The sequence below is a fragment of the Zingiber officinale genome, chromosome 4B (genome assembly GCF_018446385.1).
Source record: "Zingiber officinale cultivar Zhangliang chromosome 4B, Zo_v1.1, whole genome shotgun sequence".
NCBI lineage: Eukaryota > Viridiplantae > Streptophyta > Magnoliopsida > Zingiberales > Zingiberaceae > Zingiber > Zingiber officinale.
In genome coordinates this window covers 4305373-4330871 of record NC_055993.1, presented here as the reverse complement: position 1 = coordinate 4330871, position 25499 = coordinate 4305373, and the positions used below count along the sequence as shown (strand labels likewise).

Below are 25499 nucleotides of genomic sequence, written 5' to 3'. Positions count from 1 at the left end.
ACACACAACTCAAGTTCATCGATAATAACTCATTCTACTAGAGAGTTATTATCGCACTACCGCACCAATCTCAAATTACATTATGGGCTCCTTCTTATCATGAGTGTGTTAGTCTCCCTGTGTTTAAGATAACAAATGTCATGTCGGACTAAGTCCACTGCAGGGTTTAACATGGCAATCCTTATGAGCTCCTCTTGGGGGCATTCTCAACCTAAATAACTAGGACACAGATTCCTTCTATAATCAACAACACACACTATAAGTAATATCATTTCCTAACTTATCGGGCATATTGATTTATCAAGCTAAACCTCACCCTTTGATAAGTCAAAGAAATAAATATTAAATATATGTGCTTGTTATTATATTAGAATTAAGAGCACACACTTCCATAATAACTAAGGTCTAGTTCTTTTACTAAGTCAGTACAAAAAGAACTTACCTAAATGGTTCTACTCAATACACTTAGAGTGTACCAGTGTAATTTATTAATCAAGATAAACTAATACTCAATTACACTACGACTATTTTGATGGTTTGTTCCTTTCCATCTTAGTCGTGAGCAACTGTTTATAATTTATAAAGAATCGTCAACATGATCTTCTGTGTGTGACACCACACACCATGTTGTCTACTATATAAATTAATTAAACAATTACATTTAACAAATAAATGTAGATATTGACCAATGTGATTCTTTTATTTCAAAATAAATGTTTACAAAAGCTAGGCTTTTAGTATACACTCCAATAATCTCCCACTTATACTAAAAGACTAAGTTATCATATCTGTTGCCATACATCTGATTCTCATCCCCTCCACATGTCGATCAAAAGCTTTCGCCGGAAGGGCCTTAGTAAAAGGATCCGCCAGGTTACCTGCTGATGCAATCTTGGTGACGACAACTTTTCCTCACTTGACGATGTTTCGTATCAGGTGGTACTTGCGCTCTATATGTTTATTTGCCTTATGGGCTCGTGGTTCCTTCGAGTTTGTAAGTGCACCACTATTATCACAATAAATTATGATGATCTTGGGCAAACCAGGAATCACATCTAAATCCATTAGAAAGTTCCTGAGCCACACAGCTTCTTTGGCTGTCTCAGAGGCTGCCACATACTCAGCTTCCATGGTTGAGTCTGAGACGCATTTCTGCTTAACACTCCTCCATGCAATGGTTCCACCTCCTAGAGTAAACACATAGCCTGATGTAGACTTACTATTGTCCCTATCTGATTGGAAGTCCGAATCCGTGTAACCCACAGGGAGTAAATCGTCTGCTTGGTAGACTAGCATATAATCTCTAGTCCTTCTCAGGTACTTTAATATATGCTTCACAGCAGTCCAATGTCCTTGTCCAGGGTTACTCTGATATCTGCTAACCATGCCAACGGTAAAACATATATCAGGTCTCGTACATAGCATTGCATATATAAGGCTTCCTACAGCTGAAGTATAAGGAACTGCCTTCATGTCCTCTATCTCCTTTGATGTCTTCGGAGACATCTCTTTAGATAAGACTACTCCATGCCTAAAAGGTAAGAAACCTTTCTTGGAGTTTTGCATGCTAAAATGAGCAAGGATTGTATCTATATATAAAGCTTGGGATAGACACAACATTCTTTTCTTGCGATCCCTTATAACTTTGATCCCAAGAATGTGTGCACATTCACCTAAGTCCTTCATATCAAATTGTTTGGACAACCATATCCTTACGTCCGATAATACCTTGACATTGTTGTCAATTAACAAAATATCATCTACGTATAGTACAAGAAATACCACCACGTTTTCGTTACACTTCTTGTATACACAAGACTTATCTGGACACTGAATAAATCCATATGACTAGATTACTTCGTTAAACCGGATGTTCCAAGATCTTGAAGCTTGCTTCAGTCCATAAATGGACCGATTAAGCTTGCACACTAGATGCTCTTTGCCCTTTTCAATGAACCCTTCTGGTTGCTTCATATGGATGTTTTCTTCAAGACTTCCATTAAGGAAAGCTGTCTTGACATCCATTTCTCAAATCTTATAATCCATATGAGCGGCAATGGATAAGAGTATCCAAATAGACTTAAGCATGGCTACTGACGAAAAAATCTCCTCATAGTCGATTCCCTCTTTCTGAGTATACCCTTTCGCAATAAGACTTGCTTTGAAGGTTTCTACCTTCCCATCTGTGCCTCTTTTCCTTTTGTAGATCCACTTGCATCCAATGGCTTTTACATCATCAGATGGTTCTACAAGCTCTCAGACCTTATTAGAATACATAGATTCTATTTCGGAATTCATTATCTTTTGCCAATATACTGCATTTATATCTTGGAGTATTTCGTCATATGTTCGGGGATCAGGTTCATGTTTACCCGGGATCAAATAAGAAGACTCTCCTAAAAACATGAATCTCTCAGGTTGCCTTACAACCCTCCCACTACGACGAGGCACTGTCTTTGGCTGTGTATCATGTGAGACACGTGTTGTAGTTTCTTGTGGTACTTCATCTTGTACTGTTGGTATTAAAGTAGACGTGTCCTCTCTTATTTCTTCTAGAACTATTTCACTCATGGGCTTATGGTTCATTACATAATCTTCTTCTAAAAATCGAGCATTGGTGCTAACAATAATCTTCTGATTTTTAGGATTATAAAATAAACCACCTGTCGTTCCTTTAGGATATCCCACAAACAGACAAACTTCTGTACGTGATTCCAACTTGTCAGTATCTCCCTTCAGCACATGTGCTGGACTACCCCATATCCGGATATGATTCAGACTAGGCTTATGCCTATTCCATAATTCCATGAGAGTAGAAGGAATTGTTTTAGAAGGTACCATATTCAGAATGTACACTGTTGTTTCCAAAGCATATCCTCAAAACGAATTTGGTAATTCTGAATAACTCATCATCAATCTAACCATTTCCATAAGAGTCCTATTCCTTCGTTCTGCCACACCATTCTGCTGGGGTGTACCAGGTGCAGACAATTGGGATTGAATCCCGACTTCTGATAAGTAATTCCTAAACTCTTCAAAGAGGTATTCGCCACCACAGTCAGACCGTAGTGTCTTGATACTTTTACCAAGACGTTTCTCCACATCAGCCCTATATTATTTGAACTTGTCAAAGCATTCAGACTTGCGGAGCATCAGGTAAATGTATCTGTATCTTGAATAATCGTCTATAAAAGAGACGAAGTATTCATAACCACCTCTTGCCTGGATAGACATAGGACCACACAAATCAGAATGAACCAGTTCTAACGCATCTTTGGCTCTATATCCCTTGGCCTTAAAAGGTCTCTTGGTCATTTTACATTCCAAGCAGGATTCACATGTTGGAAAGTTTTCCAACTCTAATGAACCCAAGAGTCCATCGACTACAAGCCTTTGAATCCTACTTAAGTTAATATGACCAAGCCTTAGATGGCAAAGATACGTTTGGTTCATTTTCGAAGGTTCTTTTCTCTTATTAGAGTTAGAAGATGTGTTATTAATTTTCATATTTTACTTTGTGGGAGAAATTGGATTTAAAGTATATAAATTGTCAACCAATGCACCAGAACAGATAATCACTTTATTTCTCTTTATAACCACATTGTTACTAAAGGAAACTGAATATCCATCCAAATACAGTTTAGAAACTGAAATTAAATTCTTTATAAAACTGGGTACATAAAGATAATTTCTTAAAATCAAATTTCTATTCCTATCAAAACATAAGTAGACGTCTCCCATTGAAACAACCGCCACCTTAGTAGCATTGCCCATGTATACAGTTATCTCTCCATCAAATAGTCACCGGGTTTCCTAGAACCCCTGCAAAGAATTACAGACATGATCAGTGGCTCCCGTATCTACACACCAGATGCTGGTAGATAACACCCCTAAACATGTTTCAACTACTAGAGCATGAGATATACCTTTATTGTTCTGGTTCCTACGAGGACAGTCTACCTTCTAATGTCCTGACTGCTTGCAGATGAAGTACTTGCCCTTCGGCTTCTTCATTCCAGCCTTTTGTCCTATACCCTGAGGTTTATTCACTTTCTTTGCTGAAAAGACCTGTTTCTTCTTCTTCTTACCTTTCAATTTAGAAGTAGAACCATTTTCAGCATAGTGAATCTGAGAACTGTGATGAAATATTCCTTCTGCTACCTGTAGTTCTGTCAGAAGTTCCGCCAATGTATACTTTCTTTTGTTCATGTTATAGTTCAGACGAAACTGCTCAAAACTTCTGGGTAGCGTTTGGAGAATTATATCGACTTGGGTTTCCCCATCGATTTCTCCTCCAAGGACTTGTATTTCATTCAGATAAGCCATCATTTTAAGGATATGATCCCTTACGGGTGTCCCCTCAGACATGGTGGTTGTCATTAACTTTCCCATTGCCTCTTGCCTAGCAGTCCGACTCTGGTGCCCAAAGAGTTCTTTGGGATTGTTCATTATATCATAAGTTGTTTCCACAACAACAAAGGGAGCCGCAATTGCACTCCTTCCAGTTTTCGGAGGTAGTCAAGTAAGCAGGCTGGTGTTGATGATCCCGTAGCTCAAATGGAGAAGGAAGACGGAGGCGCCATTCAACAGGCCATGTCACGACGTCAGGCAATTGAATGTAGAAAAAGTGGGACTTCCAACCTTTTATTGGAAGAAGACATGCCCTCAAAAAACTTATACCCAGTCCTAAATTGCGTCATGAAGATGTCGGGTTTAGAACGCTTAAGGGAATAGAAGTAGTGGAAGAGTTAAGGAGTCAAAGGAACTTGATACAAGTGACAAAGAATCACCATTTCACACATGGCGCGGAAGGCGTTGGGAGCAAATTGGGACAAATCGATACCAAAATACTGACTCAAGGATACGAAGAAGGAAGGAATGGGAAATTGTAGACCACCAAGAATCTGACCTTTGAAGAAGGTCACGAAATCGGTAGGGGAGGATATGGATGGTCATTAGGCCCAAGGAGGCGTAGTTGATATGTGTCAGATAGTCTCAAGTTGGATCATACAGATTTAAGATCACTCCTGTCTAAATCTGAATGAAAATAGGCATACCAGGGCACTATTGTATCTCGAACCATTACCTAATCAACAAACGAAGGTGTAATGAAGGAAGAATGAGAAGTACTTACACGAAAGGAAAGGTTAGCAAGCAGAAATGAGTAAGGGAAGAGAGATTGAGGAAGATGATGCGCTAGTGAGCCACTACGAGAGGCCTTTAGGGTTTTTAAATTAAACCCCTTAAAGAGCATCGGGAGTCGAACCGGACAATCGAAATGGCAGAGCATACTATGACCGTCAGATCAAGGGACAGAAGCGTCCTGGGGTCGTGTGCAGAAAGCGTGCATCAGACATCATCACAAGTAAAGTTCAGGGGGCATGTGTCGGCTCCCTATGAAAGGGTATTTATGATGGACATGACAGGAAAATCATGGAGGTGATATACAAACAGGAGCACCCTACCTCGTGAAGACTATATTTCAAGGATCGAAAATTCTAAGCGGCGGTCTCGGGAAATGAAGCAAGAGACGACAGGAAACGTTGATCAAAATTTGGCGCCTCCACCCATCCTTAGAATCAAAGTAAAGTTCAAATTTGACTAAAGCCTTATATAATACACTTTGTGATCGCAAGAACATTAGGCTAAGTCCACTAGTCCAACTCCTTCTGAGCCACAAGTGCTACCCTTCCAAGTCAATTCCTAGTCAGGCTTCCAGAACAATTCCCGATCAGATTTCCAGACCAATTCCTAATCAAATTTTCAGACCAATTCCTAATCAGGTTTCCAGACCAATTCTCGATCAAGTTTCTAGACTAATTCCCATTCAAGTTTCCATACCAATTCCCGATCAGGCTTCCAGACAATTCCTGGTCGAGATTCCAGACTCTCGCCCCAGCGTGAATTATAAGTGAGTCTGCTCTCATGACCAATGACTTTTCGGTCAGGATTCCAAATTCTCGCTCCAATGCGATTTATAAGTGAGCATGCTCTCACGACCAACGACCTCCAGATTCTCGTCCCAGCAAGAGTTATAAGTGAACCTGCTCTCACAACCAACGACCTCTCGGTCGGGATCCCAGACTCTTGCCCCAGCGCGAGTTATAAGTGAGCATGCTATCACGACCAGCGACCTCTCGGTCGGAAGACTCTCACCCCAGCGTGAATTATAAGTGAGCATACTCTCATGACCAACGATCGCTCGGTCGGGATTCCAGACTCTCGCCCCAGCGCGAGTTACAAGTGAGCATGCTCTCATGCCTCCAGACTCTCACCCCAGCGCGAGTTATAAGTGAGCATGCTCTCACGCCTCCAGATTCTCGCCCTAGCGTGAGTTATAAGTGAGCATGCTCTCATGCCTCCAGATGCATGATGATTTATGGCATACATCAAAAAGGAATAATTTAAAAAAATATATACTATAGCTACATGATGTATGTATGACATCCCATGGTATTTTTTGTCATTTTTCATGATAATCATGAATGCTAAATATGATGTCATGACATATAATGGGTAAACAATCATGGCAAGTTTTAACATAAATAAAATATACCTAAATTATCTATCTAAATATTCTTAATCCTTAGCTAAACCTGAAATTTAATCCTAGATTGCCCACTTTTTCTGAAGAAAATGTCAAACTCCCAATTTCGACATTTCTTTTACTTTTTTTAATTTTTGTCAATTTAAATTAAGCATAATTCCTCAAGGTTTGGCATATTTTAGTCTTATAAGAGTAAACATTTTAAATTAAGGTCTAAATTTTGCCCTTAACTCCTTAAGAAAATACCAAAATCCTAACTTGACATTTCTTTTACTCTTGATTTGTTGTGCCAATTAAAATTACATCAAATTTCTCAAATTATGACACATTTTACTCTTGCAGAGAGTAAATCAATAAACCACTTCATTTTCAAAGGTTAATAATAACCTTAAAAATGCTCTCCGAGTGTCAACTTCATCAAGGTTGGATTAACTATCATTCCAATTAGAGTTGACACTTTTTAACCCATCTAAGGGGTAGAAAAAATGCTCCTAAGAACCTAAAATCTATTGGTGCTCCTTAGATGCTCTAGATACTCAGTAGGGATAACTTCCCTAGTTACCTTCCTCATGACCTTCCTAGGCTTCTTAGAAGCCTTGATCACCTCATCTAGGTCAACTCTAAGGATTGCTTCCCTTATGACCTTCTTAGTGACTTTCTTAGACTTTTTAGAAGTCTTAGTCACATTTGTCGTTGTAAAGATACTCCTAGGGATAACTTTGCTTATATCCTTGACTTGACCCCTAGACCAGAGTTGGTTCCATAGTTATATGGAACCCTATGGTAAGAAGTCACATCCTTCTTAGCCTTAGGTTTGTATCCCAAACCTCTATGGTCATTGGATAGCTTTTGTACTCCTAGACCTAGGTTATGCTCATTTTTCCTTTTAGGATATTTTCCATCCTTTTTAGGGTCTTTTCCATTTTATCAAGCCTTGACCTTAAGATTTGATTTTCTTTCCATAAATCCCTAGATTTTGGTTTTTCATTTAGTCCTTGAGCATTTTTATTTCTAGGCTTATAACTACTGTCCTTAGTGTTCTTGCTTAGTTTATCTACCTTTCTAATCTTAGGTGAGGTAGTCTTAGCATAAAAGCCACATGATTTTCATTAATTCTATCATGCCTCCTATTTTTATGGTAAATAACATTAAAATGATATACGTTAGAACTAGCGTGCTTTTCACCATAATTTAAAGGGATAGGCTCAATAAATGATACCTTGGGTTTTACCTTAGAAGCTCCCCCTTGACTCATGCTTCCTCCTTTGACTTTGACCGCTTTATTCTCCTTAGGACATTGACTCCGATAATGTCCTTTTTGGTTGCAAGAAAAGCACACAATGTGCTCCTTGCTCTTCTTTATTGTGGGGGTGATCTCGTTGGGCTTCTCCTTGCCCTTAAGTGTCACTTGGCCCTTTTTCTTGGCCAATTTAGGGTACTTACTCTTGTAGTGTGCATGTTCCCTACACTCAAAGTATATAATATGATTTTTATTTTTAATTGAACTAATTATACCTTCATGTGTAGGGATGACACTCGATCCTCCATTTGATTCTTCATAACTTTTGGAGGTTGCATCATCTTCTTCTCCACTTGACCCGGATGTAGAAGCTTCTCCTTCTCCTTGATCCGGTGTTAACAAAAGTCGCTCCCTCTCAATTCTCGGGGTGGAGGCCTTCATCTTCATCCTCTTCATGGAATAAAGAGTATGCTCTCTCTTTGCCCTTCTTGTTGCACTCTGTTGAGGATGAAGCTTCTTCTTCTCTGATGTTGAGCATCTCTCAACCTCGGTGTCCTCCTCTTTTTGGTCTTGCTCTAATTAGTTGTCCTCTTTGGATTTCTCTTGGTTTGGTGTAGTGGAGGGTTCTTCATGAAACTTGGCCAATTTGCTCCACAATTCTTTTGCATCTTCAAATTCTCCAATTTTGCATAGAATTGTGCTTGGCAATAAACTAACCAATAATTTGGTTACCTTGTCATTCGCCTCGCACCTTTGGACTTGCTCTTGGCTCCACTTGCTTTTCTTGAGAATTTTGCCTTTGCTATTTGTTGGAGCTTGGAAACCTTCCATTAGAGCAAACCATTGCTCTATGTTCATCATAAGAAAATTTTTGATCCTTGATTTCCAAGAATTGAAGTTCATCATTGTGAATGGTGGAGGCACCCTTTATCGAATCCAAGTCCATCTTGAAGTTGAGCTTTTTGAATTCTTTGACTTTGATGAACTTGCCTCAACTTCTTCACCCTCTAGCCTTGTTGTCCCTTCATGCGATGATTCCAGTAAAGAGCGACCTCGCTTTAATACTAGGGTTGTTTAGTGCTATATGGGGGGGGTGAATAGCCCATCGTGCTTTGATTGCTTGCTCCGTGATGATGATTTGCAACGGATAGTCTTCACAACAAGCTCACAATGCTAACAATAAGATTTACTTGGTATCCACCTCAAAAAGAGGTGACTAATCCAAGGATCCTCATGTGATACACACTCCACTAATCAAAACACTCCTTCTCAGTAACTACCGAAGCGGAGAAACCTTGTACAAACTCTCAATACAAGAAGAAAGACAAGGGAAGTAAATACAAGTAAAATCTTACAAGATTTATAACATGAAACCTTAACCCTAGCTTCTTCTTCTTGTGTGGAACGCCTCTTGATCTTGGAAGTGCAGCAATACTTTGCTCCAAGAAAGCTTCAAGAACTGGCGTGAATCTCTGAGAGTGATTGTTGGAAGTGGAGTGGAAGATCTACGAAGAAAGACGCTCGTCAACGGCTTTATCCTGCATAACAGTCGCCTCCCAATCGATCGGTTGATCGATTGGAGAGGTTGAATCGATCAGCTAATCGATTCAATCTTCTTCTATGTTATCTGAAAAACGCTTGAATCGATCGACTGATCGATTTAGGCTTTCTCGCGATCGTGCGAGAAAAACCAGCCCTCAATCGATCAGTTGATCGATTGGAGGTGCCCAATCGATCGGCTGACGATTGGGAAGCGTTTTGTGCCTGCGACAAAGGCTCCCAATTGATCGACCAATCGATTGGGCCGTTGCTTGTCACAGCACAGTGCCAATCGATAAGCTGATCGATTGAACCACTGTTCAATTGATCGATCGATCGATTCATCTCCCCTTAACTTGCTTAAACCAAGTTTAGGGTCCCCAAATCCAACATCTAGTCAACGGTGACCTGTTAGAACCTCATGCTTAGCATCCGGTCAACCTTGACTTTCTAGGACTCATTCACCAAATATCCAGTCAATCCCTTTGACCCACTTGGACTTTTCTCCTCGTGCCAAGTGTCCAATCAACCGTGACCCACTTGGACTTACCGTCTCATGCCAAGTGTCTGGTCCTCCATAACCCACTTAGATTTCCACCAGATGTCCAGTCACCCTTAATCCATCTGGATTTCCTCGGGTCAAGTATCCGGTCAATCCTTTGACCTACTTGGACTTCCCAACACTAGGTGTCCGGTCAACCTTGGCCCACCTAGATTTCCACGTGCCTAGCTTCACTCACCAAAACTTACCATCTGCCTGACTTCACTCACTAAGACTTTCACCTACCTCACTCACTAGGATTTTCACCTGACTTCACTTATTAGGATTTTCACCTGGCTTCACTCACCATGATTTTCCTCTGCATGGCTTCATTCACCAGGACTTTCACCTAGCTTCACTCACTAGAATTTTCACCTGGCTTCACACACTATGATTTTCTTCTGCCTGGCTTCACTCACCAGGACTTTCACACTGTCTGGCTTCGCTCACTGGGACTTTTACCTGGCTTCACTCACCAGGACTTCCAACTGCCTAGCCTCCAGTTAGGACTTTTCCAATCAAGTATCCGATTAACTTTGACCTATTTGACTCTTCTTCACACCAATCTGGTCAAACCCTGACCAAAGGGGAATTGCACCAGCAATCTCCCCAATCGAATGATTGCACCTACAATCTCCATGTATTGTCAAACATCGAAACTCAAACATCAAGACTCAGGCTTGAGCCAACTCAAGCCTAATCAACCTGGACAACCTTGACCCAGGGGATATTGCACCAACAATCCCGAGCTGCCCCTAGTCATACCCTGACGGGACAGAAGGTGCTACGCGACAACAAGGTCAGGGAATCGTAACCATCTGTCAGAGAATAACTGCTGTATGTCAGAGAATATTCCAATAGTCTGCGGTCATCTACGAATGAAACCTTCTTATAGTCCACAAGAGGATGCCACTCATTCTCCATCCCTAGACAGGTTCTGACACCTGATATTCTCTGACATCGGTCAAGCTCTAGAGGTACGCACTGTCATATAAAAAGGGAAGTCCTCTCCCTTGAGTAGGTACACTCTCTCGCACATTCGCACTTATCTTCTAATTTTCCTTCTCTTTCGTACACTGTTCTTCTGGGGAAAAAGTACCTGACTTGAGCATCGGAGGGCTTGCTCCGGGGACTTTTTCCTTGATTTCTGGCCTCTAACGTTCCGTGTGCTTGTCTGAGTGCGCAGAGCTCAAGTACTGCCGACTTAGTTACCATCACCCGTCAGCGCCACGTGGAGGTCCGTTCTCGGGGGCACATGCGATAAGGGTATCATAGTCGTCTCTCCGTCAATACCAGCAACCGCTCATCCGATTTTTGCTGACTCAGATTCCGGACAAGATCAACATCTAAATAACTTAGAATTACTCCAAACCAAGATTGATATACCTGTCTAAGTCTTCTTAATACATATATACTCTTAAATATTAATATGATACACTATATTGAAAATAGTGATATATATATATATATATATATATATATAACTTTATAATTAAATTTAACGTGACTTAATAAATAAACTTATTTATAAATTATTTATGAATTTTATTCATGAATATAACACTAAATTTGTTTATCATTGTAATTAGTTATCACATTTACATAAGAATTCTCAATTTCCATACTCTAATTAAAACTTAAGTTGTTATGGTTATTATCGATCCTATAGTGTTCATCCAAATGGTAACTTGTTGGGCATGAGACATTATATAAAATGCTTTTATTTATTTTTTTAATTCAAGTATCCATGTCTTACATTAATCCTGAATGTAGCCATGTAATCCCAGTGCTTCAAGCACGAGAGACATTAAAAAAAATTATTGTGCAATACAAGAGAAAGTTCTAACATATTTTTAATCTGGCACACTTGAATATTATTTTTCTTGCTTTACCAAATGATCCTATCCCTAAAGACGATGAGCTAAAAGATGATTTTACTATTGGCTCGATCTTATGGGTCGACTCGGTCTTTACTTCACCTCTTAGCTTCCTTGGCAACAAAGGAAAAGCCTGTCCGATCGGCCCACATCGCCAATCGATTGAGGATGTCTGTCAAGTTTCAATACTCGACAATGAGGATGACCTACCTGTCCCGGATTGAGACACAAAGTCCGACCAAGCAAAACACCCAGTTGGACACCCACACCCGACCAAGCGGGATGCTCGGTCGGACACCTACGTCCGACCAACCCTATGGTCAATTTGAATATCTCCTTACTATTGTTGGTGCCTTTGACCTCTTCTTGACTTTGACCACCACACTAACCGATCTTCCTCATTTTAATCCACTTTTGGGTCCTCCTTTATCACCGTATCACCATTCACATGTGTCAACACACACTTTTAACTAAGTCACCTTGAAAATTTCTTAAATAAGTGTAAACCAGTCAAGAAAACTTAAACGAGTCGCGAAGTTAACTATTGTCATTACTGTTATTGGATTTCATTTCTCTATTTGATAGACTAATATGTTTGCGTTAAAGATAAAATAGATATAATGATTTACTTGGTATATTAATTATGATTTTATGATATTAGAGGTGAATCGGGTAATTAGTATCTGTATAAATAATTACTCTAATAGATTTTTGACTAAATATATGGCCTCCCTATATACAACTATACAAGGACCGCTGCTCTCTACAAGAGAAATCAAATCCAGGTAATGATCGAAAGTTAGAAATTATATTTCGCAGACGACGACTTGGTCTTTTCGTTTTGTCATCTACTGCTTTAAGTTTGACCAAAACACCACGTCGGATGCCATTAAGCTACCGTATAGACGCGTCGGACTGCGGCAGTCAATAGTCATGACAAGTCAACCGGCTCTGTTCAAATTGACTTGGAGTCGCGCGGTACTGGCTGCAACCAGAAGGCGACTGGGTCAGGGAAGGAGGCTAAATAATTGAGCCACTGCTGCCTATATAAAGCCCCTTCCTTGTGCATTCCTCTCAATAAGCTACCTATTGAGAATTTGAGATCACACATCTTCTCCGACCCACATTCAGATCTCAAAAAGAAGAATATGAAGGTACGCCATACAATTCGATCCCCTTTCCATATTTTAACTTAACAGTCGAGGTTGGTGCTTGAATTAATAACAAAGCACGGCGACGACGCATTTGTCTCTGCAGCAGAAGATGGTGATCAAAGTAGAGATAAGGTCCGACAAATGCCGCACCAAAGCCATGACAGTTGTTGCTTCAGTAGGTAAGTTGTCTGCTAACGTTGACAGTTAAGTTTGTGTGTTTGGCGATATATAAAACTATAGTGCAATCTTCTTAATCAGTTGGGGTGGTTCCGGTGGGACTGCAAGGGGAGAAGAAGGACGAGCTCGTGCTGGTTGGAGATGGAGTTGATCCTGCTAACTTAACGAGATGTTTGAGGAAAAGAGTTGGTCATGCTTATATTGTTAAGCTGGAGGAAGTGAAATAGCTAGGAGGAAACAGAATCATCAATCAATTATTCCTTCCAACTTGTGTGTTATGATACGTATGCTTTTGTGGGTCATGGTATTTATTAGGTTCCTTGTTTTTTTTTTTCCTTTGCATGCGTGGAAGTTTAGAATTTTCCTTTGAAATTATTTAATAAATAATGTGTTACGTTTTTGAAGAAATAAAGATCTGTTTCATATTAAGAATCAACTGTTAATTCACTGATGATTCTTTTTCCTTTGCACTGTTGTCTGCGCTTAACGGAGTATTAAAGTAGTAATTTATACAGACAAGTATTAATATTTCTCCTTGGATCCTCTCGTAATCTTAGTTGGCGGGATCTCCGAGGTCGGAGATGCCGTCCATAGTTGCGTGAACGAATCAGAAACGGACACGTGACCCATAAAACAGTGAACCAGGTGCTGGCCACGACAAGTCTCGATATACGTGTCCTTGAGTAGGAGACACAGATCCTCGCACCCCTTGCATGCTGCCACGTGAGAATCTCTATTTATTATTATTATTTTATAATTAATACGGCCGGAAAATATGAGGAGAAGGATACTTGGTCTGTAAATTGTGAATTAAAATATCATCTATTTTTTAGACCATTTGAATGGATTTCATTTATTTAAAGATAAAATTTATTCAAATTAAAGATCCTTATACAATGAGTCAGTCTACAATTTATCAATAGGATCTCTATTAGAAAAATACTCGTACCTTGCGTGTGATTAGGACTCAATTATTATCTTGTTTTTTTTATTTTTTTATTTTATTTATTAATTATTGAAATCAGGAGGAATATCATATTTTAGTTATGAGTACTATGTAACATTTCGCCGGACAAAGGCTGTTTTCGTAACCGACCAAAAGTTCACTCGCCTCCACTTTGCGCACGATGATTGGAATGGTCGTGGGCCCCGCTACAGAAGGTCGTCAGCGAGCAAGGAAGGAAAAGCGAATTTCAATTTTACAGGTGTCCAGTCGATTGGACAGGATTTAATCGATCAAAAGTGAATTTTCTCCAAATCGATCAGATCGATAAGAACAAGTAATTAAGGAAAAAAAGATGGATCAGTCACCTAATGGAAAGTTTAGTTGGAAGATTCTAAAAGAAGTCTTGCTCAATATTAACTCTCTCATCGATCCATCTCCCTCCTACGGCTGTGTTTGTATAAGTATTTGTTGTTGCTATGCCAACTAAATTCTATTTCTCAATCCACTTAATTCCTGGTATGATCTTGTATAATTATGCCCAATTATATAAGATCTTAATTCCCTATTTCAACGTCTCTGTCCTGTGCTTTTAACTACGTATCTATATAATTTATCTCGTTTCATATCCATAAGACCGATTTTAGGGGGTCGTTGATCCGACGGTTTCACATTTCTGATATAATTATACTCAATTAAATTATATATACTTAATTTCAAATATTTTATACCCAATATATATATATATATATATATTAATTAGATGATGTTCATTCATCTATTATAAATAGTATTTAATTAGATAAAAAATATAATATATTTTAGTTTAAATCATACTATATTTAAGAGTAATTATATCTAACTTTTTGTACCTATATTTTATGACAGTAGTTAAAAACAGATGTACACATGAATGATCTAAATTTAGAAAGAATTATCTCATTATAGACTTTTTATACATATATTTCGTAACAATTCTTCAAAACCTGTGCACTGCAGTTAATTAGGTGATTAGAAAGTTGAAATAAATATTTCTCTAACATAGAACTAACAGAAAATTTTAAATTTTGTAGGGAGAGGTTAGGACAATTTACCCTTAAATTAACCTAATCGAATTTTTTAAATAAATTAATTCGGTTACGCTAGTGGCAAGTGTGGTGGAGGTTGAAAGCACTTTGTTTCGTGTCTTTGTTTCGTGTCTCCCATGGCGTCGCTTTGTTGCTCTCTCGTAAGTTTAGATTGCGTGAATATTTTTTGTTTTGGCTCACGACGAGAGGTAATTTGGAGAACGACTGTTAATCATGTCAACGCCAGCACGCAACCGGCACACCGAAAGAAAGCCAACTATTGTAACTATTAAAGACAATAAGTTTCCTGTAAACTAGATCAACTACTCAAGCTCAATCCATTATAGATTCGCTTAGCTTGCTTCCCATAATTTTCCAATTCATGTTCTATATATCCAATTAGCCTGTCATATTCCCGTCGAGAAATGAACTGAGCAATTTAATGCAATATGGAGACAATCTTGGCGAGCAAAGAGGAAAAACTCTTGCTTTCGGAAATTGGAAGCAGATCAGAGGCCGAGAGTGAAGAGAAAAAAAAAATTAGATTAATAGCGACTGTACACAGCAGTGTTCCATGTCTACAAGAAGTCGAGAACAAAAACTAGTATTATCACCACACCGACACTATTGTGAAGGAGGTAGCAAGACACGTATAAACATACCTGTGGCATCCATGGAGCTGGGCGTCACGTCCCATGACCTAAAACCACTGCCAAGAAGAAGTCGAAACGAAGCAGGCAGCGCCGGATTCCTCACCGGGGAGGACGGCAGTCCGACAGAGGGGGCATGTGGCGTGCTGGTAGTCGAGCCACTTTTCCAAGCAGACCTTGTGGAAGAAATGGCCGCAAGGGAGCCGGTTCACCACCGAGTCCGGTTCGAACCGGGCGAGGCAGACGCGGCAGTCGGCGGTCTGCTCCCGCCTCCGCCCGAGGGCGGAGCCGAACCGAACCGGCCTGCACCGGCTGCGGAACCGCTCCGTCAGGCTGTGCGGCTCCTGCGCCTGATCTCCAGCTGCGTGATCCGACGGCGACGGAGGCGGCGGGCGGAGGCGGAGGAGTTGGCGGAGGGAGCGGAGGAGCTGCTTCAGGATGGAGATGGTGAGGGCAGTGTTGACGAGCACGAGAGTGAGCACGCTCTCCGATGGGTTGGGGAGGCTCGAAAGCCCCATGGCCGCCCGACTGGGAAATTCGACACCGGGAGCTTTCGGATCGCAGGCTTAGGAACCTATCCAAGTTGTACCTGGAGACAAATTTAGAAGGATCAAACCTTCATTAAGGTCGATTCAAAGAAACTACAGAGATCGGAGGGGACAAAAGCCCTAAATTAGGATTATACAAAATAGATCGATCAAAAAAATTGCAGAACAAACTTAAAATGCCAGACTTGTTCCATCAAGTAATTTAGATACTCAAATCTAGAAAGAAATTGGTAAACCGCAGATGGAAACCAATCAAACTCCTCAAACCAGAAAGAAAACGAGATCAACCAATCCTGAAACAAAATATATAAAACAACAACAACCAGGGAACACCAAAACACAAGATTGATTGAAGAGCAAGCATCAAAGCAACAAAATATGAACAGATAGGAGGAACTCACCAGCTATCAGCTTGCGATTTGTTCTTCGCTTCAGAGGTTCTCTTGATGGGGACGTAAGCTGAGAAGAGGGGGGCAGGCGGTAGGCCACTGGCCGGTGGGTTATTTTATCGAAGCAAATGGGTGGTCAGGTTACCTCTCTCGTCTTCTTCGCAAGTTTCTCAAACTCCACCGTTCGCCCATCGGCATGTCCTTAAACTCACCTCCGGTTCGCTGCACTCCCACACTTTACCCTCTGCCACTTCTGCTGCGAAGAGATAATGTTAACAATTAATTCCGCCCCGTCGTGTCCGCACCCGCCCAACGACCTCACCTTCCTCTCGCGTGGATAGCGGGCCCCACGACCACTTCCAACCATCGTGCGCAAAGTGGAGGCGAGTGAACTTTTGGTCGGTTAGGAAAGCAGCGTTTGTTATGCGGAATGTTACCTAGTACTCGATAGCAAGAATTTGATATTCCTCCTGATTTCAATAATTAATAAATAAATAAAATAAAATAAACAAGGTAATAATTGAGTCCTAATCACACGCAAGGCACCTGTGCATGCAGTGATTAATAATAATAATAATAATAATAATAATAATAATAAATTGAGACTCTCACGTGGCAGCATGCAAGGGGGTGAGACGATCTGTGTCTGCTATATCAGGCGACACATATATAAAGACTTGTCGTGGTCAGCACTTGGTTCATTGTTTTCTGGGTCCCAGTAGGTTCCGGTGTCACATGTGTTCGTCCCTGATTCGTCCACGCAACTATGGACGGCATCCTCCGACCTCGGAGATCCCGCCAACTAAGATTACGAGAGGATCTAAGGAGAAATACTTGTCTGTATAAATTACTACTTTAATACTCCGTTAAGTGCAAACGGCGGAGATAGAGAGAATTTAATAGTAGAAAAAAGAAACAGCGGTGCAAAGGAAAAAGGATCATCAGTGAATTAACAGTAGATTCTTAATATGAAACAGATCTTTATTTCGTCAAAAACGTAACACATTATTTATCAAATAATTTCAAAGGAAAATTCTAAACTTCCACACATACAAAGGAAAAAAAAAACAAGGAACCTAATAAATACCATGACCCACAAAAAGCATACGTATCAACACACAAGTTGGAAGGAACAATTGATTGATGATTCTGTTTCCTCCTAGCTATTTCACTTCCTCCAGCTTAACAATATAAGCATGACCAACTCTTTTCCTCAGACATCTCGTTAAGTTAGCAGGATCAACTCCATCTCCAACCAGCACGAGCTCGTCCTTCTTCTCCCCTTGCAGTCCCACCGAAACCACCCCAACTGATTAAGAAGATAATTGCACTATAGTTTTATATATCGCCAAACACACAAACTTAACTGTCAACGTTAGCCGGCAACTTACCTACTGAAGCAACAACTGTCATGGCTTTGGTGCGGCATTTGTCGGACCTTATCTCTACTTTGATCACCATCTTCTGCTGCAGAGACAAATGCGTCGTCGCCGTGCTTTGTTATTAATTCAAGCACCAACCTCGACTGTTAAGTTAAAATATGGAAAGGGGAATTGTATGGCGTACCTTCATATTCTTCTTTTTGAGATCTGAATGTGGGTTGGAGAAGATGTGTGATCTCAAATTCTCAATAGGTAGCTTATTGAGAGGAATGCACAAGGAAGGGGCTTTATATAGGCAGCAGTGGCTCAATTATTTAGCCTCCTTCCCTGACCCAGTCGCCTTCTGGTTGCAGCGAGTACCGCGCGACTCCAAGTCAATTTGAACAGAGCAGGTTGACTTGTCATGACTATTGACTGCCACAGTCCGACGCGTCTATACGGTAGCTTAATGGCAGCCGACGTGGTGTTTTGGTCAAACTTAAAGCAGTAGATGACAAAACGAAAAGACCAAGTTGTCGTCTGCGACATATAATATAATTTCTAACTTTCGATCATTAGCTGGATTTGATTTCTCTTGTAGAGAGCAGCGGTCTTTTATATGGGGAGATCATGCATTCAGTCAAAAATCTATTAGAGTAATTATTTATACAGATACTAATTACGCGATTCACCTCTAATATCATAAAATCATAATTAATATATCAAGTAAATCATTATATCTATTTTATCTTTAATGCAAACATATTAGTCTATCAAATAGAGAAATGAAATCCAATAATAGTAATGACAATGATTCACTTCGTCGCGACTCGTTTAAGTTTGCTCGACTGGTTTACACTTATTTAAGAAACCTTTAAGGAGACTTAGTTAAAAGTGTGTGTTGACACATGTGAATGGTGATACGGTGATAAAGGAGTATCTCTAAAAACAGGTTAAAATGAGGAAGATCTGTCACTATAGTGGTAAGACACCAATAATAATAAAAGCGTGTCCAAATTGGCTATAGGGACAGTCGGACGTGGGTGTCCGATCGAGCATCTTGATCAGTCGGACCTCATGTCTCAACTCAGAATAGGTAGGGTGATGCGGCGATAAACAAGAGTCTATTTGGCATGAGTCAATTACTACGGTGTAGGTAAAAGTTAAGACGGTCAACATCAGGACTTAAGCGAGGATCGACGGCATCCAAGCAGAAGGTTTATCGACTGATCGGAGGGATCCTGTCCGATCAGCCATCTGAATAAACGAGTATAGTTAACCCGGTCGGCAAAAAAAATAAGTTAGCAGGCCGGGAGCCTGAGCCGAGCCGGCCACCCGCTCGGCCACCCGTCTGGCCCGGAGAATGGCATTGACATTATATACAATGAATCGATAAAATGTTAGGAGAGGAAACCACATATAATTAATAAAGGAAAGAGAAAATCAAATAAAATACTCCATCTATCATTAAATGAGAAGAAAACAAAATAAAGATATCCTCTGTCGGTAATCAACATCATTAAATAGGAGAAGATGGAGGGTCGCCAGAAAAGGTATAAAAAGGACATGCCAGGTATAAGGAAAAGCAAGAAGAAAAATCTTTATCCTTTGTACTTACTATTTTCCCCTCCTATTTCTGACTTGAGCGTCGAAGGGCCAATGCCATGAGCGCCTTCCCTGATTTTGGTTTTTTTGCAGAGAGTGAAGTCTTCATATAGTCAACGGAACTGCCACTTCCCCGGCTTTCCAGCTTCGTGCCTTCGGACAAGATCATTTTGGCACCGTCTGTGGGAACGTAGCCTGCATTCGAGCAAGAAGATGGAAGATGTTGGACGACTGACCACGGTGACGTTGACACGAGAGGATCTCGACGCATTAATACAGGCTCAAGTGGTGAAGACATTTGAGCAACAGCAACAACAGGCACTGGCCGAGCGAAGAGTATAGGAGCCTGCAGCTTCCGCGGAGGGTCATCGGGTTAAGCGAGAAGACCGAACGGAACATCTTTCTATTCGAGACCCGAATGTTGGGATGTATACTATAAACTTAGCTTTTATATGAACATCTGTTTTGAAATATTTTGAAATGAGAATCACTTTGGTCAAAATTTTGCATTTTACATTTATATATATGTCAATGCAGTTGTCCATTTAATTTATATTGTAGATAACATGGTGTGTGGTGCCACATAGAAGATCATGTTATCGGTTCCTTATAAATTATAAATAGTAGCTCACGACCAAGATGGATTGGGACAAACCATTGGAACGGTTGTAGTGTAATTTGGTATTAGTCTGTCTTAACTATAAAATTACACTAGTACACTATGTATGTATTGAGCAGAATCGTTTGAGGTTAATCTATTTGTACTGACTACATAAAAGAACAGAACCTCTGTTATTATGAATGCGCGTCCTCTTAATCCCTATATAATAACAAGCACGTATACTTAGTATTTATTTCTTTAACTTATCAATTGGTGAGATTTATTTGTTAAATCAATAAGCCCGATGAGTTGGGAGATAGTACTATTTATATGGTGTGTTGTTGATTACAGAAGGAATCTGTGTCCTAATTATTTAGGCTGATGATGTCCCCTTGAGGAGCTCATAAGGATTATCATGTAAACCCTGCAAGTGGATTTAGTTCGACATGATAATAAAGTTGAGTGGTACTACTCTTGGAATCAGATGTTAATTAATTGAGTTGTCAGTAACTCATTTAATTAACAGACATACAATATCTTAAACACAGGGAGATTAATGCACTCATGATAAAAGGAGTCCATATTGTAATATGGGATTTGTGCGATAGTTCAATAATAACCTTTTAGTGGTATGAGTTATTATTAATGGACTTGAGTTGGGTATTCGGGCCGAACATAGGAAGCCCAAGCCCATCAGGAGACCTAAACCAATTCCTCCTCTAGGTCCCTGTTATAGCCTCTATATAAAGTCTCGCATCCACCCCAACATAATTCGGTTATAAAAAAGGAGATTTTTTCTAAACAGAAATCTATTATTTTTCTTTCTTTGTAACCGACAGCAAGGGTTATAAAAAGGGGGCGTGGCGCCCCCTAAACATAAGTTTTCCACAACTCTCTTGCTTAGGGTTGACGTCACAAGGTTCTCCTTCTCTCTTGCTTAGGGTCTGTAGCACAAGGTTCTCCTTCTCCACCTTAAGGTCAGCGGCACAAGGTTCTCCTTCTCCACCTTAGGGCTGGTGCACAGATCTCTTCCAACTCCACCTTAGGGTCGACGACTTGGAGGAGAGGAAGAAGAGGAGAGGGCGCCCATCCTAGAGCCTCCTTCTGGTGGTCGGCGGTTTGGAAACAAAGAAGAGAAGAAGGGTGGTTTTTGTCTAGGTAGATCGTCGCCCACACAACGTCCAAGAAGAGGAGAGGAATACGACAGAAGATCAAGAAATCTTTAGCTACAAAGGAAAGGTACAACTTGTTCTTTGGTTTCACTACGTAATTAGTTTAGTTTTCTTTGTATCGATTTTGGATATCAACACAAGAGGCCAGTGATCTTGTACTTCGATCAAGGTGTGCTTTGATCCATCAAGAACTTGCTTGATTGATCAAACACATGTCTGATCGAACATGCGGGTTGCTAGGAAAAGTTCTGTACTTGTACAATTTTTGTACAGGGAAATTGAAACAAAACAAAATTCCAGCGCCTTCAAGTGGTATCAGAGCAAGTTTTCTGGTTCTGTATGATTGGTTTTCGGTTAAATTATGCACTACTCGTATATAAGTTTAGGCAGGATAATAGTAGGATGTGCAAGAAAAATTAACTATGTGGTTGCAGGCATCCTGGATCCAACTATTATGACTTTGTGTGTTGATGTATGATTTGAACCTTTAGGCATGTCGAGGTTGTGATGTGTGTGCATGATTGTAATAATTAAATACAGCCTGTTGTTGTATTATTTTTTACATTCTGTTCGATCTAGATTACATGAAATTCATTTGTGAAATATAGGATCGATAAATGTAAATTTTTTATTTCTATTTGTTGTGGCTTGTATTCTTACTATGTGTTGTACTATTTTGAGGGTCGGAGGCGTGACGAAGAAGGAAGCAAGATAGACGCGACAACTTGATTCATTGGTGGCATATTAGAGGACAGCGATGGATGAGACCATAATAGTTGAAAATTTTATTTTTCATATTTATTGTCTTTATATGCTGTTTTTATGTGTTGTGATGCTATTTTTATGTGCTGTGATGTGTGTACATGTTAAAATTTCTCAATTTAAATAACTAAGTAGAAGAGGTATTATATAAATAAATTCTACGGTCTCCATTACTGGTTTGTAAGTGATGCACTCAAACTTGCGCGTTGGCTTTAATTGTCTTCCTCCATATCGGATGAGTTTGTTTGCGGATCACTAGATCAAACTTCCTCTATAGATGATTATAGGAAATTATTTAGGTATGTGTGATATTCTTCATCTGAAGGGGCACAATTCTAATTAATGGATTAAGTATCAAGTAATGGTATATACTTAGGCGTATTTAATAGTATCATCCCTATCGGAGTCACTGCTATTATTTGTGTGAACGAAGATGAACCAACAATTAATTTTATTTGTAATAAAGTTAGGTTGACAAGATAATAAAATTAATGGGTAAAATCTCCTCTTACAAATGTTTGAATTAATATACGTCCATACTATCTTGGCATACGAAATTCACGGTGTTTTAAGGTGTTGGTGAATTTAAATTATATTGTTTGAGGAATCAATATTATTTTAAATTCTAAAGTTTTGACCAAATATTTTATTTCGTGATTCTCAAGATTTCAAAATGGCTTTCAATCCTCTTGCTGTTATTTTAAAAGAAAACAAACTTATCGGTCTAAATTATATTGATTGGAAATGAAACTTGGGCATTGTCTTAACTTCTAAAGAATACAAGTTCATACTTATTGAGGTCTGTCCTAGCGTGCCTGATAAGGATTCTAGTGAAGAGGAGATAGAAAGACATAGGAAATGGGTCAAGGTAGATGAGATGGCGCTGTTGGAGTGTATACTGAAAGCCTAAGCTTTTGTAAACATTTATGTTAAATAAAGAATCACATTTGGTCAATTTATCTACATTTGATTGTAGTTGTTCAATTAATTTATATTGTAGATAACATAGTATGTGGTGTCACATATAGAAGATGATGTTATCAGTACCTTATAAATTATAAACAGTAGCTCATGACCAAAATGGAAAGGAACAAACCATTGGAAGGTCGTAGTGTAATTAAGAATTAGTTTATCTTGACTATATAATTACACTAGTACACTTAGAGTGTATTGAGTAGGACCATTTGAGGTTGTTTCTTTTATACTGACTTTATAATGGAACAAATACCTCAGTTATTATGGAAGTGTGTGCTCTTAATCCTAATATAATAACAAGCATATATATTTGATATTTATTTCTTTAATTTATCAATGGGTGAGATTTAGCTCGATGAATCAATAAACCCGATAAGTTGGGAAATGGTATCACTTATAGTGTGTATTGTTGATTATAGAAGGAAACTGTGTCCTAGAGATACTAGGTTGATAATGTCCTCAAGAGGAGCTCATAAGGATTGTCATGTTAAACCCTGCATGTGGACTTAGTCCGACATGATGATAAGGTTGAGTGGTACTACTCTTGGATTAAGATATTAATTAAATGAGTTGTCAGTAACTCACTTAATTAGTGGACATTCGATATCTTAAACACAGGGAGACTAACACACTCATAATAAGAAGGAGCCCAAAAATGTAATTTGGGATTGGTGCGGTAGTTCAATAATAGTTCTCTAGTGGAATGAATTATTATTGATAAAATTAAGTTGTGTGTTCGGGGCGAACACGGGATGCTTAATTTTATCGGGAGACCAAAACCAATTCCTCCTCTCGGTCCCTATCGTAGCCTCTTATTTATAGAGTACTATACCCACCTATACCCACCTTCTATACCCACCTAAAGGGGGCCGGCCAAGCTAGCTTGGAATCAAGCTAGGGCCGACCTAAGCATGGTTTAAGGTGGCCGGCCCTAGCTTGAACCCAAGCTAGAGGGGGCCGGCCATATTAAATTTAAATGAATTTTAATTTTAATTTTTATTATGTGGAAGATATAATTTATTAAAGAGAGTTAAAATTAAAATATCTCTCTTGTAAAGGATCTACAAATTAAAGATTAAAGAAAGAGATTAAATCTCTTTCCTTATTTGTAGATTGGTGAGATATTTTATTTTCTCTTTAAAAATTATTCACATGTTGAAAAATTAAAATTATAGAAATTTCTTTTTATCAACCATGAAGAGATTTTTGAAGAGAAATTTTATTCTTAAAATTTCCGGAAATAAATTAGGAAGTTTTAATTTGTTGATTAAAACTTGTCTAATTTATTCCTCTATGAGGTGGCCGGCCACAATTCAATTAATTAGGAAATTTTATTTATTTTTCTTAATTAATTGTTGTCAAGAAAATTAAGGAAATTTTATTGTAATTAAATTTCCTAATTTACCAAGGCTAAGGAATATAAAAGAAGGGGTGGGGGTGCCTTCAAGGTGAACAACCTCTATTATTTCTCTCCCTCTTTTGTTCCTTGGTGTGGACGGCCATCATCATCCTCTCCCTCTCTTCCTCTTGTGGTGGCCGAACCTCTCTCTCCCCTTGGAGCTCTCGTGGTGGTCGGATACTACTTGGAGAAGAAGAAGAAGGAGGAGAGAAAGCTAGCATCTCTTGGAGCTTGGTTGGTGTTTTGATTTTCTTCCTTGGTGAAGCTTCCTTATTGTGGCCGAACCTAGCTTGGAGGAGAAGAAGGTGGTTGGTGGTTTCTCATCTCGGAAGATCGTTGCCCACACAACGTCCGAGGTTAGAAGAGGAATACGGTAGAAGATCAAGAGGTCTTTCTAGAAGGTATAACTAGTAGTTTTTCCTTTTCCGCATCATACTAGTTATTTATGGAAATAATACCAAATACAAGAGGCTTACGTTCTAGTATTTCGAATATGTTTTTCGAAGTTGTGTTCTTTTGTTTTATTTTTCCTTGTGATTTGATTGTTCTTTTCGGTTAACCTAAAGTTATTTTAGGAAATTAAATATTATATTTCTATAAAAGGTTTTGTCTAGTCGGTGGTGGTTGCTCCCATATCCAAGAAGGTCATGTGTCTCGCCACGTCAGTAATGGGAACCAATTATGGAAATTAATATTTAATGGAATTAATAATTTAAGGTGATTTGGGTCGAACGTGTTAAGTTCCGCAGGAGATCCAAGTCAAAACCTAAAAGAACAAATAGATTATGTTTTGGATCAAACGTGTTAAGTTCCGCAGGCGATCCAAAATTTAATTTAAAAGAACACATGGTAGCTAGGAAAAGGTTCAGTCCTTTGTACAAAATTTTTATACAGTGGAACCTCTAGGTTTTCCGAGTAGCAACCAACAATTGGTATCAGAGCTAGGGTTTTG

The 25499-nt window shown here is 39.4% G+C and overlaps 3 protein-coding genes across 4 annotated transcripts; 1 reads left to right on the top strand and 2 right to left on the bottom strand.

Moving 5' to 3' along the window:
- Window positions 1-12813: 12813 nt before the first annotated feature.
- Window positions 12814-13511, top strand: LOC121977328 (heavy metal-associated isoprenylated plant protein 47-like). Its single transcript, XM_042529911.1, has 3 exons — window positions 12814-12898; window positions 13002-13077; window positions 13157-13511. Exons 1-3 carry the CDS (start codon window positions 12893-12895, stop codon window positions 13300-13302), a joined length of 228 nt encoding a protein of 75 aa, XP_042385845.1. The 5' UTR covers window positions 12814-12892; the 3' UTR covers window positions 13303-13511.
- A 2097-nt stretch (window positions 13512-15608) lies between these two features.
- On the bottom strand, window positions 15609-17097 carry LOC121974493 (probable E3 ubiquitin-protein ligase XERICO). Its single transcript, XM_042525586.1, has 2 exons — window positions 16685-17097; window positions 15609-16324 (listed from the first exon to the last, which is right to left on the bottom strand). Exon 2 carries the CDS (start codon window positions 16251-16253, stop codon window positions 15786-15788), a length of 468 nt encoding a protein of 155 aa, XP_042381520.1. The 5' UTR covers window positions 16254-16324; window positions 16685-17097; the 3' UTR covers window positions 15609-15785.
- A 538-nt stretch (window positions 17098-17635) lies between these two features.
- On the bottom strand, window positions 17636-18366 carry LOC121974494 (heavy metal-associated isoprenylated plant protein 47-like). Of its 2 annotated transcripts, none has more exons than XM_042525587.1 (3): window positions 18239-18366; window positions 18064-18139; window positions 17636-17981 (listed from the first exon to the last, which is right to left on the bottom strand). In XM_042525587.1, exons 1-3 carry the CDS (start codon window positions 18242-18244, stop codon window positions 17836-17838), a joined length of 228 nt encoding a protein of 75 aa, XP_042381521.1. In that variant the 5' UTR covers window positions 18245-18366; the 3' UTR covers window positions 17636-17835. The 2 variants fall into 2 exon arrangements, with proteins under 2 accessions (XP_042381521.1, XP_042381522.1); XM_042525588.1 differs by having other exon boundaries at window positions 18064-18136; window positions 18239-18323.
- Window positions 18367-25499: the final 7133 nt, after the last annotated feature.

Bases quoted from the DNA above. Each gene is read 5' to 3' on its own strand.
- LOC121977328 (XM_042529911.1), top strand. The intron at 13,078-13,156 runs GTAAGTTGTCTG...CTTCTTAATCAG, and splicing joins GACAGTTGTTGCTTCAGTAG to TTGGGGTGGTTCCGGTGGGA.
- LOC121974493 (XM_042525586.1), bottom strand. From the start codon at position 16,253: ATGGGGCTTTCGAGCCTCCCCAACCCATCGGAGAGCGTGCTCACTCTC.
- LOC121974494 (XM_042525587.1), bottom strand. The intron at 17,982-18,063 runs GTAAGTTGCCGG...CTTCTTAATCAG, and splicing joins GACAGTTGTTGCTTCAGTAG to TTGGGGTGGTTTCGGTGGGA.